General features: G+C 40.9%; 1 protein-coding gene and 1 gene segment (V, D, J or C); one reads left to right on the forward strand and one right to left on the reverse strand.

Annotated features, from left to right (window-relative positions):
- Nucleotides 1–1,230: 1,230 nt before the first annotated feature.
- Nucleotides 1,231–2,205, reverse strand: LOC117058951. The segment is given in 2 exon segments: nucleotides 1,231–1,715; nucleotides 2,153–2,205. Coding segments are annotated over 2 exon segments (534 nt in total).
- Nucleotides 2,206–10,212: 8,007 nt separating this feature from the next.
- LOC117058833 (vomeronasal type-2 receptor 26-like) lies at nucleotides 10,213–13,656 on the forward strand. The gene is made up of 4 exons (XM_033170209.1): nucleotides 10,213–11,010; nucleotides 11,370–11,585; nucleotides 11,811–11,937; nucleotides 12,752–13,656. The coding sequence occupies exons 1-4, from the start codon at nucleotides 10,213–10,215 to the stop codon at nucleotides 13,654–13,656; spliced, it is 2,046 nt and encodes a 681-aa protein (XP_033026100.1).
- Nucleotides 13,657–13,923: the final 267 nt, after the last annotated feature.

Consider the following 13,923-nt stretch of genomic DNA (forward strand, 5'->3'; position numbering starts at 1 on the left):
ACTCCATTCCCCCCCCCAAAAAAAGTGTCCGTCCAGTACATACAGTCTGAGTATAGAAAGAAACAGAAACAAATGGCTTTATGCATTGGAAATTATATTTGGACTGAAGACTGAACTGCCTATTTGCTCCTGACATCAATTGCATGATTCATAAAGATTCACAGCAATCTAAATAACTTGAGACAAAAATCGGGTCCTCCATTGAAAGAGGGCATGTGCTGCGGTGCGACCGGCAACCTGACCCAGCATTGTGGGGGTAATTGGAAATCAAGGCCACAACCCCTGATAGGTCGGTTCCGTGTTACTGAGGTGAAATCTGGCCAATGGGGCGTCGTAAAATGCAGCAACGCGGGACCTATTTAAGCCCATGCGAGGCTGCTGATCTTCCTCTTTGGGGCCTTTCACATCGGAACACCCACCCACCTCACCCTATATTTAGGGCTTCAGTTGACCTTGCTATGCCGTCGTGTGTCGTCTGTCGTTGGGACAGGGGCACAGCAGGAATTTTCCCCACTTGGCTGATTGGCTGGTGCCATTTGGGTTTTGCCTACTACGTAGCAATTAGTCACAACTTGTAAGTTGCGGATAGGCTCTGGTTCAGGTGATAGGCATGACACATGAGGTGATCATGCCTATGAAAATGCAGGATATTCTGGTACAGGAATCCAGGGACTCAATGGTTTGTCAGTCCCCAAAGGGGTCCGGCCAGTGGCCGATTCTCGGGGACAACAGAATGGCTGATTTGTGAACCTTTCATCAGCTGTCCCTGGTGTTCATCCTTGTCTGTCCCACGAACGTGGCTCTGGGACAGGACTGCCTGCACAAGTGCAGGGAGATAGTCGAACCAGAACATATGTAACCACTCACTTGGTTGTAATCAATAAAGTTGTGGCCTAAATTCTGCCAAAAAGCAAACCAAATATCGGAGTCATGTGTGAATCTAATCAGAAGTGTGATTCACCAGTTTAAGAAATTATCAGTCACAGAACTCTTCTGATCCCCACACCCCTCATCATCCCAGAAATTTATTTGATAAGCCAGAGGAGCAGTGCTTTAATATTTATAGACACACTGTCTGCCCAGTTTTATTTTAATGTGCAGATCGCTGGCTCCTTCTGAATTTCTCTGGAGATTCAGGATTTCATGTGGAGATGGGCTTCTCCTAGATGGGCTACCTTCACAGGTTGATGAGCCCCATCTGCCCCTTGGAAAGTAGTAGAAGAAATGAATTCATTGAATGCAGGGAACACACTTTTTTGTAGCAATCAACATGTAATTTTGAATGCCTTCTGGATGAAAAACAGAGTTGTGCATTGAAGGAAGAACTTGCAACAGAAGCAGAAAAAAAGGAAACTTCTCCTTTTTGTACAGATGGCAGACTTTCTCTGTGTCACTGTGTTCCCTTGCACAGTAATACATGGCTGTGTCTGCAGCTGTCAGGGAATTCAGCTGGAGATGATATGCATTCTTGGATGAATCAAGAGTGATGGAAATCCTGCTCTGGAAGGCTGAACCATAATCTGTGTTCCATCTTGAACTGCTGTAATATCCCCTTCCTATCCATTGCAGTCCTTTCCCTGGAGGCTGGCGGACCCAGTGCCAACCATAGCCAGTAGTGATGGTGTAACCAGAGACAGCGCAGGTCAACTGAAGGGATTCTCCAGGCTTTCTGATTCCCTCACCAGACTGAGTCAGTCGAATTTCAGAGGGGGACCCTGGCAGAAAGAAATGGGGGAAAGGCACATTAAATTTTAACACATGCTGCAAGAATATAAAACAAAGAAATATGAATTATTATTATTATTATTATTATTATTATTATTATTATTATTATTATTTTGTACTCTGCCCATCTGACTAGGTAGCCCCAGCCACACTGGGTGGCTTCCTGCATATATAAAAACATCATAAAACATCATAAAGCTGTTGCATTTTTAACTTTTAAACAATGCTTAATCCTCTTTCTGAACAAAGTGAGATATTTTTAATGACGCAATCCGATAATTTTGAAAATGGGACTGCACTTGTTCATGCTTCTCACTATTATAGAAAAGCAGGGAAACATCTAGGTAACCTAGTTCATCACTAGAAAATATAGAGTCTGCAGGGCGGCATTTTCCCGCTACAATCAATTACAAATAATACAACTGACCAGGTTTAAGGATAGAAAAGACAAAGAGAAATGTGGCTAAGGACACCATCGTCTCCATGATGCTCTCTAAAATTCAAGCAGGAAACTTGGTATTTAAACAAATCTGTAGTAGATTGATAAATTTGCATATTCAAGGACATTCTTTGCATTTGCTTATAAAAAGGACTGTGACCAATTCTGGTAGGATCCTAATCACATCTCTGCCCTTACTTTCCACTCAGGTGACTGTTGTGCTTAAATGATGAAATGCAGATTCAGTGCAAAATGAAACACAAAGACTTCAATTTTGATTTCTAAAGCTCACACTGAGACTGCTTAGCAGATATTGTGGGAAACTCCATCAGCTCCTTTCTGCATAAAATAAACTAGAAATAGCTTCTGGAATAATTTATTAAATTAATTAAGTTGGGACATTCTGACCTTCTGAACCATGGCATAAAACTGTGAGGTGGTAGCAGTTGCACATACCAATATCATCAGCATTCAGGTCAATTTTGTAAGTGAAGTTCTTGGGTAGTTTCACTTGACCTGTGTTTATTTATTTAAATTTTGATGTATGTTAAATGAACTGTTAATTCTTGGATTTTTAATGTTATCTTGTATTCATCATGAGTAGTATTAAACCAAGCTTTAATCAGAGCAGACCAATTTAAATTAATTAAAATAATAATAATAATAATAATAATAATAATAATAATAATAATAATAATTTATTTGTACCCCGCCCATCTGGCTGGGCTTCCCCAGCCACTCTGGGCGGCTCCCAAATGAATGTTAAAACAATACAGCATTAGATATTAAAAACGTCCCTAAATGCCTTCAGATGTCTCTTAAAAATAGGATAGCTGCTTATTTCTTTGACATCTGATGGAAGCGTGTTCCACAGGGTGGGCGCCACTACTGAAAAGGCCCTCTGTCTGGTTCCCTGTAACCTTACCTCTCGCAATGAGGGAACCGCCAGAAGGCCCTCGGCGCTGGATCTAAGTGTCCGGGTTGAATGATGGGGGTGGAGATGGTCCTTCAGGTATACGGAACCGAGGCCGTTTAGGGCTTTAAAGGTCAACACCAACACTTTGAATTGTGCTCAGAAACGTACTTGGAGCCAATGTAGATCTCTCAGGACCGGTGTTATGTGGTCCCGGCGGCAACTCCCAGTCACCAGTCTAGCTGCCGCATTCTGGATTAGTTGTAGTTTCCGGGTCACCTTCAAAGGTAGCCCCATGTGGAGCGCATTGCAGTAATCCAAGCGGGAGATAACCAGAGCATGTACCACTCTGGCGAGACAGTCTGCGGGCAGGTAGGGTCTCAGCCTGTGTACCAGATGGAGCTGGTAGACAGCAGCCCTGGACACAGAATTAACCTGCACCTCCATGGACAGCTGTGAGTCCAAAATGACTCCCAGGCTGCGCACCTGCTCCTTTAGGGGCACAGTTACCCTATTCAGGACCAGGGAGTCCCCCACACCCACCCGCCCCCTGTCTCCCAAAAACAGCACTTCTGTCTTCTGTTAGGTCCACTTATTTCAGTGGGGCTACTGTGAGTAAAACTCAGCTGGATATTTATTATGCATCATTATTTCAAGACATATCTCTATGAACCTATAAATCTGTATTTATCTCTCTCTCATATATCTATATCTGAGCACAGCTGTATCTGTGGAAGATGTGGTATATAAATAAACCAATTGTGACTATGTAAAGAAAACGGATGAGAAAACAGCCTCACAGCTGAAACCACAAGACAGTACAGTTGGATAAATATTTAATTTCTTGTGCTTTTCAGTATATCTCTCCTGCCCCCTTGAGTAAAGTTGGTGGCGCAGGGAGAAGCTTCTTGTCTTATACATGAAGTGATTGCTAGGGAAATTTAGAGCTCTGGGTGATCACTAGAGTTCTGGGCTCTCCGGGATAGAGAAATCCACCAGGCCCTTGTGTCCCTACCCTGAAAGAACCCTGCCCCAGTCACTCCAGAGTTCTCATACCTACTCATTAAAAAAAAAAGTGCAGATCCAAGCTTTTGAGTTTCTAGTCCAGATAAAATCATTAAAAAATTATAGTTGGGAGGAACCCCAAGGCTCATCTAGTCCATTCCCCTACAATGCAGGAAACTCAGCTAAAACATCCATGACAAATGGTCATCCAACCTCTGCTTAAAAACCTCCAAGGAGGGAGAGTCCACCACCTCCCAACAGAGACTGTTCCACTGTTGAACAGCTCTTACTATCAGGAAGTTCTTACAGATGTTTAGTCAAAATCTCCTTTCTTGTAACTTGAAGCCATTGGTTCGAGTTCTACCCTCCTCAGCAAGGGGGGGGGAAGCATGCCTCCTCTTCCACGTGACAACCCTTAGATATTGGAAGATGGCTATCATATCTCCTCTCACTCTCTTTTTTCCAAGCTGAACAAACCCAGCTCCTTTAACCATTCCTCAATAGCTTGGTTTTCAGAGCCTTGATCATTTCGATAGCTCTCCTCCGCACACGTTCAAGCTTTTCAACATCCTTCCTTTTGTTTCAAATATGGGTAGCATGTGTATATGAAACATCTAAACAAAGTATATGTAAAAGTGAATTCAACAGAAACAATTGTTTGAATCCCGTGGCCAGGATCATGGAGGCAGTGAGGACTGTGTTTAGTGAAGACAAAAGGGCTTGGTATTCAGAAGCAACAGAAAGACCAGACTGAGTTAAAAACTCCAAATACGAGAAGGGAATCCCCCTTCCAAAATGACTTATATTTTTAGAATTGATTTAGAGGTGAGGAATCAAGGCAGAGAGCACCCAGGAGACAATATATACCATCGTATTTGCAGGGGCATTTAAAGTAAAACCATACAGGGCAAAGGATCCAATAGACTTCAGTACCAAATACAAAAATATTTGTTTATTTATTTATTAGATAGATAGATAGATAGATAGATAGATAGATAGATAGATAGACAGACAGATACATGGTTAGGTGTCTGAGAAAGATACAAATCACACTGAACTCAAATTAAGATTACTGTAAGAGCCACAGATCAATAATTCTTTTGTCATGAGTTATGAGCAATATATATCTGGTGTTTGGTAAGGGTTTCTACTCACAAAGCCTCTCCTCCTCAGCGAGGGGAGGGGTTGTGAACGGGAGCCGGCTCCTGCATCTGCGCGGGGGCGTTTCGCCCCCAGCCTTACCTGCCCCGCCGCCGCGCCCCGCCCCTAGCAGTCAGCCAATAGGGCTGGCTTGGGGGCGGGGTTTAGGCTGTACCTTAGCAGCCGCGGCGGCCCCCATCCGCCATTCCGCTTCGTTCCTGCGCCGGATCACCCGCCCACCCTCCCTAAGGTTGTTTTTGGTTAGGACATTGCTATGGACTTCGGTTGGTCGCCTTGTCTTTTCAAGGGGCCTGGTAGGAGTTTTTGTCCAATGTGGCAAATTAGCACGGCCTCATTGGTTTTTCGCCTACCTCGTAGCAAACTGTCACAACTTTGTTAGATTGGCGGTTAGGCATTGGGTTTAGTGTGGTGTTGGAGGGCAAGGTTCGGGCCATCGCCTAACCCTCCTAAATTTTGGGTATTCCGTAAAGGAATCCGGAGGTCGTGGATCCTGTCCAATGCCCTGTTGGTGGCTAGGGGCCATGGCACGACCTTCGGTGACTTCAGGGGGTGGAGCTTCCAGTTGTATCTTGCATCAACAGGCTCCGCCTTCTGGGCGGTAAACCCTTGAGTGACTCCACGCTCTGTGGGGGGAGTCAACTATAGTCTGTTCAACCCAATGCCTAAGCCAATACCACTCACATGCTGTAACCAATAAAGTTGTGGCCTTTTAATCTCCATTTAACCTAAAATCTATGTGTCGTTGTGTTTTATTCCTGACATGCGGGAGGAGGGTCCTCGAATCACAAGTGTATTTACCATACATAGGTAACTTCATTTTGCTTGAAGTAAATGTTCTCCATCAATAGGTTATAGTGTTCAGCAGAACAGGAAGGCTTTTTTTTGTTGTTGTTGTTAATTCTGGGAAGGAAAAAATACTGCCAAATGCATTAGGTTGTACTTTCACTCATTCACTGTGTGATATATTAATGTATTTTGATTTTTGTTGGAAGCTGCCCAGAGTGGCTGGGGAAATCTAGCCAGATGGGTGGGGTATAAATTATTATTATTATTATTATTATTATTATTATTATTATTATTATTATTACTTCTTAGAGACAATAGTACTGTTAGGGCCTTCCTCCCTTCCCTTCCTTTCCCTTCCCTTCCCTTCCCTTCCATACCCCACCTTCTGACCTTGTAAAAACTTTGACAGCAGAGTAGCTGGACACACTGCAAAGCATATAAAGCATAAAAATGATACGACTGCAGTATTCCACCATCTTAATTTGTGCTGAGAAACCTATACAGTGGTACCGCTATCATCCTTTTTACTATTACTATTTTTTGTATAATGTATTTTACATTGTAATGTAGCCAAAGCAAATTCCGAGTATATTGAAAAATGTACTTGGCCAATAAATTATTATTCTATTCTATTCTATCCCTTAGATCAAACTGAAGCTGAACATTGTGATTCATATCAAGAATTAGTGCGGCTTTGTTGTCTAGACAAGGGCTGGCTAACCTCTGGCCCTTTGGAGGTTATTGGACTCTGATTCCAAAATTAGGAATAGAAAAGCCAGAACTTTTTTTTGTAAAACAAAAGAAAACATGTTTGCTTCCAAAATTGCTACTCAGGGTCTCTAAAGAAGGAATTCTTCCCTCTACAATTATTCACGCCGCACTGCATATATAAATATATATACACACAGAAAGAAAGAAATCTCCAGAGGCTTTTTCAGATAATAGGAAAAACAATAACTCGGCAAGCCTGAAAGTGGAAATTAGTCGGCTTCTGGTGGAGACAAAACCGGGAGTAGGGCTCTGTCAGTTTCATCTCTAACAAATCCCCTTTCATTATGTCACTAGGCAGATAATTAGTAGAATACTTTTAATCTCACTCAGTATTTAAGACCTGCATTTTTGTAGATGTGGTGATTCAAAAGCCAATGATTGATTTCCCCCTGTGAAATAGAGCCAAGGGAGACGCTGAACTGTCAGGATGCTGGATCTAGTGAAGATGTTTCTCCTCATTCCAATTGCATGTGGAGTAGGTAACAGTAAGTGCCCCACAAACGTTCCTATACCTGTAGAACATGGATGGTATCAAGGAGGTGACCTCCTCATTTGTGGAATGACTTCTCATATCATTTACCATTTTAATAAAGTATCCTTCGTCAAACATCCTTCTCAGGAGTTATTTGAATTTCCAAAGTAAGGACCTTTCTTTTCCCCCTCCCTTCCTCTTCCTCATCCCTATAACATTGTTCTGGTCATATCACCAACATAAGCAAGAGTTTCTTTAAGCGACAGAAAATTTTATATTGTAGACCACGTTTGATCCTTAGATGAAAGACAGTATAGCAATGATAATGTTGATGAAGTTCAAGGAAAGGCACACTGGGATTGCCCCCATCCAGGAATACAATTGTGATTCTTTAGCACCTTTTGGGATCTTGTGCATTCTACAGTGTTTAGAGAGAAAAATTGACTCTGGCATCCTCTTGTGAGATCTCTTCCTGATTTGGCCCTCAGATTCCAAATCCAACAGATTTTGCCCCAGTGGTTGTGGGATAGGTTTGATGGGAACTGGAATCCATTAACATCTGATCCATCAGATGTCCCTCACCATTTTCCTTTAATCTCTTTTCACACCTGCATGGGCCTGTTGGTCACCCAGATCCAAGATCTCAGTATTTTGATGCATGATTTGTAGAGGGAGTTATTTAGTAGGTTGTAGACATCAGTAACAAATTAAATGGGATCCATGGATTCTTAACCAGTCACAGCCAAAAAGGAGTATTTTTGTGGGATGTCAGGCATGGTGAAATTATCTTGTGATACACTAAATTCTTCTGTTTGCAGTTTATTTTTATTTATTTTTTTATACAGAGTTTATTAGCATTTTCATAATATAACACAAACCCCAACCCACACCTACAAATACAAAAACAAATACAAATACACATAATGCCAGGATTCTTCTTCTTGTTTGTATACCTTAGATAAAAAAAATTTCTAGTTCTGAATCTTGTAGACATCAGTAACAAATTAAATGAGATCCATGGAATCTTAACCAGTCACAACCAAAAAGGAGTGGCTTTTTGTGGGATGTCAGGCATGATGAAATTATCTTGTGATACACTAAATTCTTCTGTTTGCAGTTTAGTGACCAAGTTCCACCAGCATGTCCTTGCCTTGGTGTTTGCAGTGAATGAGATCAATGAGAATCCAAATATCTCGCCCAATGTAACACTTGGGTTCCACATCTATGACAGCTACTATGATGCTAGGATGACCTATCGTACCACCCTGGACATGCTCTTCAAATCTGACAGATTTAACCCCAACTATAAGTGTGACATCTGTAACAGCCTCATCACTGTCATTGGGGGACTTAGCTCTGATGCTTCATTCCATATCGCAGATATCTTAAGACCCTACAAGATCCCACAGGTAGGCTCTCTGTATGGGAGACATGGGGATGTGCAGAAGCTAATCTCTTGCCATGTTTGCTTTTGCTTTCATGGTTCAGAAGCAGGAAGAGGTCTGAATGGCATATATATATATATATATATATATATATCTGCTCAATGACCTTTATTGGTATTTATGTGTAGCTGACTTGGTAGTTACCTGGGAGTCCTTTTTTCATTTTTTTGAATATGGGGAAGACATTTGCTCCTTTTAAATCAATACATTTAAAGTAGCTAGGTGTTCACTTACCTTTTCCTATCTTGGGCTGCAGATCCTTCCTGACATCAATTATTATATTATCACCAGGTTTGGAACTACTTTTATTTTGGGTGAAGACAGAGGCAAAATATGTGTTGTCACCCAATAGCATTACTCTGTCTTCTCCGTGCAATGGACCTTCCACTTACTTGTGTTCCCTCTTCCTCCCAACATAGCCCAAGAAACTTTTTAAAATTAATTTTAACCTCTCATGCAAGCCTGAACTCATTCTGAACTTCAGGCAGCCTGACTTTCCCTGTGCAAATTTAGGCTACTCTTGTATACTTCTCCTTTGTGATTTTCCCCTTCTCCCCTTTCTTATACATGCCCTTCTTAAATCGGAGGTAATTAGTAAGGTCCTTTGTAGCCGCACCAGTTTATTTTAAATTATTGCAATCTGCCCTGGGATTGTAGGATTAAGGGAGGGTCTTCTTCTTTGGCAATCACTCATAGCTGAGTAAGATTGTCTTCCGTTAACACAGCTGAGTCCATAGGTGATGGTGGAGGCCAATACTGGATCCGCACATCCTTCCACAGTGGAGACATTAGTTTCCAGGTGGGAGTTGATCATGGTGAGGGTTTGCCAAATGTGCCTTCCTCTTAACACATTTCTCTCTTTCGTCCTGAGTTTGATCGTCTTCAAAGTCCACAATACATTTGTTAAAGGCTGTTCTCCAGTTGGAGTGCTTGCAGGCCACTGTTTTCCAATTGTCGGTATTTATACTACTTTTTTTTTTTAGTTTTGCCTTGAAAGAGTCTTTAATCCTCTTTTGTTGACCACCAGCATTATGCTTTCCAGTTTTAAGTACGGAGTAGAGTTGCTGCTTTGGAAGACAATAATCAGGAATCTGAACATGATCAGGCCAAAAATACTGGGAGGGTTATACATTTTAATCCCTACCTTATTACTGGCACGCTGTTGCTCCCCCCACTCAAATTCCCCCCAGGAAGGAGAATAGATAGACATAAACTTGTTTTAAATAGATTTTGAAAGCCATACACATCTCTAGACATTCCAAAAAAGCACGGCCATATTAACAGCTAAGAATTCTGGATGAGGTGTCTTTTTCTTTACCTCTCACAGAGTTCACATTGTCCTTCAGGAAATATTTCTACTGTGAACAGCCACATATATGGAGACACTCTACCAAGCATATCTCTCATAATACTATGGTATGGTTTTTAATAGATCACATATGGCTCGTTTGCACCAGGAAAGATTGAAACAAAACAGTCCAATTCCTTTTACCGCATGGTCCCAAATGAAGACCATCAATATATGGGAATTATTCAGTTACTTCTACATTTTGGATGGACATGGGTTGGGATCTTTGCTGAGGATGATGATGGTGGAGAACATTTTTTGTTGACCCTGGAACCATTGCTTTCCAAGAATAGAATCTGTTCAGCCTTTACAAAAAGAATCCCCAAACAAGCACATATGGGTGACATGGATGAACTTCTTGATACATTGTCAAATGTTTATTTACCTTTGATGGAGAACAAAACTAGCACACTGATCCTGTATGGAGGTTCATTGACTATCATGTTGCTAATGACTATTACTTATCTCCCACATCCTGATTACAAAGGAAATGCATCAGTTACAAAGGTGTGGATTTTGACAGCACAGATTGATATCATATTAACAGGTCTACAGAGGAGCTTTGATATACAACTCTTCCAAGGAGCTATCTCCTTCAGCATTCACACAAAAGAGCTGCTAGGCTTCCAGGAATTTCTTCAAACCATAAAGCCCTACAGCACCAGGGCAGATGGTTTTCTCAAGGATTTCTGGGAGCAAGCATTTGTCTGTTCATTTCCAAATCCCCAAGAGCTGGTGGGTGAAGATGAACTATGTACTGGGGAAGAGAGGTTAGACAGCCTGCCTGATCCAGTTTTTGAAATGAGCATGACTGGCCATAGCTACAGTATTTACAATGCTGCCTATGCTGTGGCTCATGCCTTGCATGTCATCTCATCAAGATGCCACCACAGAAGAATGGCTGATGGGAAAAAACATAAACTCCAAGATCTCCAGCCTTGGCAGGTAATGTAGTCACAGTTAAAAACTTCTTCACAGCCTTGGCAGGTAATGTAGTCACAGTTAAAAACTTCTTCATTTTTATTCTTTGCCCAGAATAATTTTATAGAAATCATCAGAGAGTACCCAACCTTTTCCTACACAGAATTATTAGTGAAATGGGTTCATATTTCCTCTCAAATTGGGTGGCTGCCATGGGAAATCAACTTTTTCTTCTATCACTATCCATGTTCCTTCATCTACCATTTATCACATCTGGTTGGGTCTTTGCTATAGAAAAAGAAAGGAAAGGAATGTACAAATAATCAGCATTTCATGTCCATAGAGTCATGTTAGCCCTTTGTTTCTTTTCCACTTTCAAATAGCTGCAAGCATTTCTGCAAGGGATTTCATTCAATAACTCAGCTGGAGAAACTATATCATTTAATGCTAAAGGGGAAATGGGAGGTGGATTTGATATCACCAACATGGTCATCTTCCCAAACAGATCCTTCCAGAGAGTGAAAGTTGGGAGTGTGAGTGAAGGAAAAGGATTCATCATTCATAAGGCCATGATTATATGGCCAAGAGGTTATAACCAGGTACAGATTGTTTTCCCACCTATTCTTGACTGGATTATCAGTTCTAAAACACCACTTGTTGTACAACTTTATGCATCAGTCTCTGTAACGAAATCAGGAAGCAAAAGAGAAGTGTATGGCTAAATAGAATATATTTATCTTCCAACGAACATTTAAAATGCTCTGCTTCTTTGATCAATATAAATTTCCTATGTTGTACCTATCTGCTTTCTTATCTATGGATAGGGGATTCCCATTTCGGTCTGCAGTGACTCCTGCCAAACTGGGTATCGGAAACAAAAGAAGGAGGGGGAGAAGTTTTGCTGTTATGACTGTGTTTCATGCCCAGATGGGAAGATTTCAGACCAAAAGGGTAGGTGATACAACTGTTCTTCTGACATAGCATCCAACTAAAAGCACTCAGGATTGTTACCCATCAATCTGGTGTGTTGATGTATCTGACTCTGGTTCAGAGTGTTGTAAACACTTTATTGCAGGATGGTGTCTCTCATTGTCTCTCGAGGTGGACAAATGCCAACAACCAATTTTCAACTGATTTTATTTTAATGAATTCCCATAATTACATGTGAAATATATATGTCATATATAGGTGTTTTAAGCTAGAAACTTTGTTTCCATTGTCTTATACATGATTTTGCTATTAAAATTTGATGTAAGCCAATGCATTTCATAATTCCTTTTATTATCCCATTTCTTTTTTACACAAAGAAAGTAATTGCTTTTCAACTCAAGAAGAAAGTGAGTCATTTCCCTCCCAATATTCCTCTTAGAGCAGCAAAAAATATAGTAAGCTGTCATGTCGAGTAGGAATATTTGTCCATCTAGTTCAGTATTGTATACACTCAGATGTTCTAAACTGGATTTAGAAGAAAGAAGGAACATGCTGCCAACACATTTAAGTGTAAGAATCTCTTATTACTTAAAAAAAAAATATCTCTGAGATTTAGGAAAATCTCCACCACTCATGTCAACTCAAGTTTAGACAAATTTACAAATCATCATTGTTCTCATTGTGGTGAGCGATGAATTCACAGGAACACCTCCACACTGGAACTACAAAACAGAAATCATGCAAAGTATCATTTATTATTTGGGAGGAAGTGAGGAAATTCTTCATAAGTCAAACATGGATTGGCACTGAAATGAGATCTCTTTCTGCTTTTCAGATATGGATGACTGTCTCCAGTGCCCAGAAGATCAATATCCAAGCAGGGACCAAGATCAATGTTTTCCAAAGCATATAACTTTTCTATCTTACAAAGAACCTTTAGGGATCAGTTTAACTTCTGTTGCTGCTTCCTTTTCCTTTATCACAGCTTTGGTTCTAGTAATTTTTATTAAACACAAAGACACCCCCATCGTCAAAGCCAACAACCGGGACATCAGCTACATTCTGCTGGTCTCCCTCCTCCTCTGTTTCCTCTGTTCCTTGCTATTCCTTGGACAACCCAATAATGTGACCTGCACTCTCCGACAACCAGCTTTCGGCATCATCTTCTCTGTGGTTATTTCTTGTGTGATGGCTAAAACCATCACTGTTGTGGTCGCTTTCATGGCCACCAAACCAGGATCCAGCATGAGGAAGTGGGTGGGGAAAAGACTGGCCAACTCCATTATCTTTTCTTGCACCTTCATTCAATCAGGAATTTGTGTTGTGTGGTTAGCAACCTCTCCCCCATTCTCAGATCTCGACATGCATTCTCAGAGCAAAGAGATCATTGCATTATGTAATGAAGGATCTGTCCTCGTGTTTTATTTAGTTCTGGGCTACATGGGATTTCTTGCCATCATCAGCTTCACGGTGGCTTTCCTTGCTAGAAAGCTGCCAGACACTTTTAATGAAGCCAAGTTCATCACTTTCAGTATGCTGTTGTTTTGCAGTGTTTGGCTGACTTTTGTTCCAACCTACCTGAGCACCAAGGGGAAATACATGGTGGCTGTGGAGATCTTCTCCATCTTAGCTTCCAGTGTTGGATTACTTGGTTGTATCTTTTCCCCCAAATGCTATATTATTATTTTTAGGCCAGAGTTGAATAACAGGGAACAGTTAACAAAGAGAAAGAATTATTGAACCTAAGTATTTCATGTCATATTGGTTATGTTTATTCTTTTCAATGGGTCTGTTCTTACTGTAACTAACATTGGATCCTTTATCATAAGCTCTTATTAGCAATTCAAAAAAAATAAAAACAACTATGCTCTAATATTTGAGACCACCTTTACTCTTATGTATCTAGCAAGAAACTATTACAATTAAATCAAGTCAAATGTGACACCTTTGTGGTCAGAACAGAAGAGAAAGGATGCAATAGGTATCCACAGGCAGGCAATATACTGT

This window comes from Lacerta agilis, chromosome 14, assembly GCF_009819535.1.
Source record: "Lacerta agilis isolate rLacAgi1 chromosome 14, rLacAgi1.pri, whole genome shotgun sequence".
In the NCBI taxonomy this organism is placed as follows: domain Eukaryota; kingdom Metazoa; phylum Chordata; class Lepidosauria; order Squamata; family Lacertidae; genus Lacerta; species Lacerta agilis.

What these genes read in the sequence shown, in the direction of transcription:
- LOC117058833 (XM_033170209.1), top strand. Translation starts at nt 10,213, where the DNA reads ATGGTCCCAAATGAAGACCATCAATATATGGGAATTATTCAGTTACTT. An exon ending in AAGATCTCCAGCCTTGGCAG is followed by an intron (nt 11,011 to 11,369) that starts GTAATGTAGTCA and finishes ACTTTCAAATAG; the next exon opens with CTGCAAGCATTTCTGCAAGG. An exon ending in GGCCAAGAGGTTATAACCAG is followed by an intron (nt 11,586 to 11,810) that starts GTACAGATTGTT and finishes ATCTATGGATAG; the next exon opens with GGGATTCCCATTTCGGTCTG.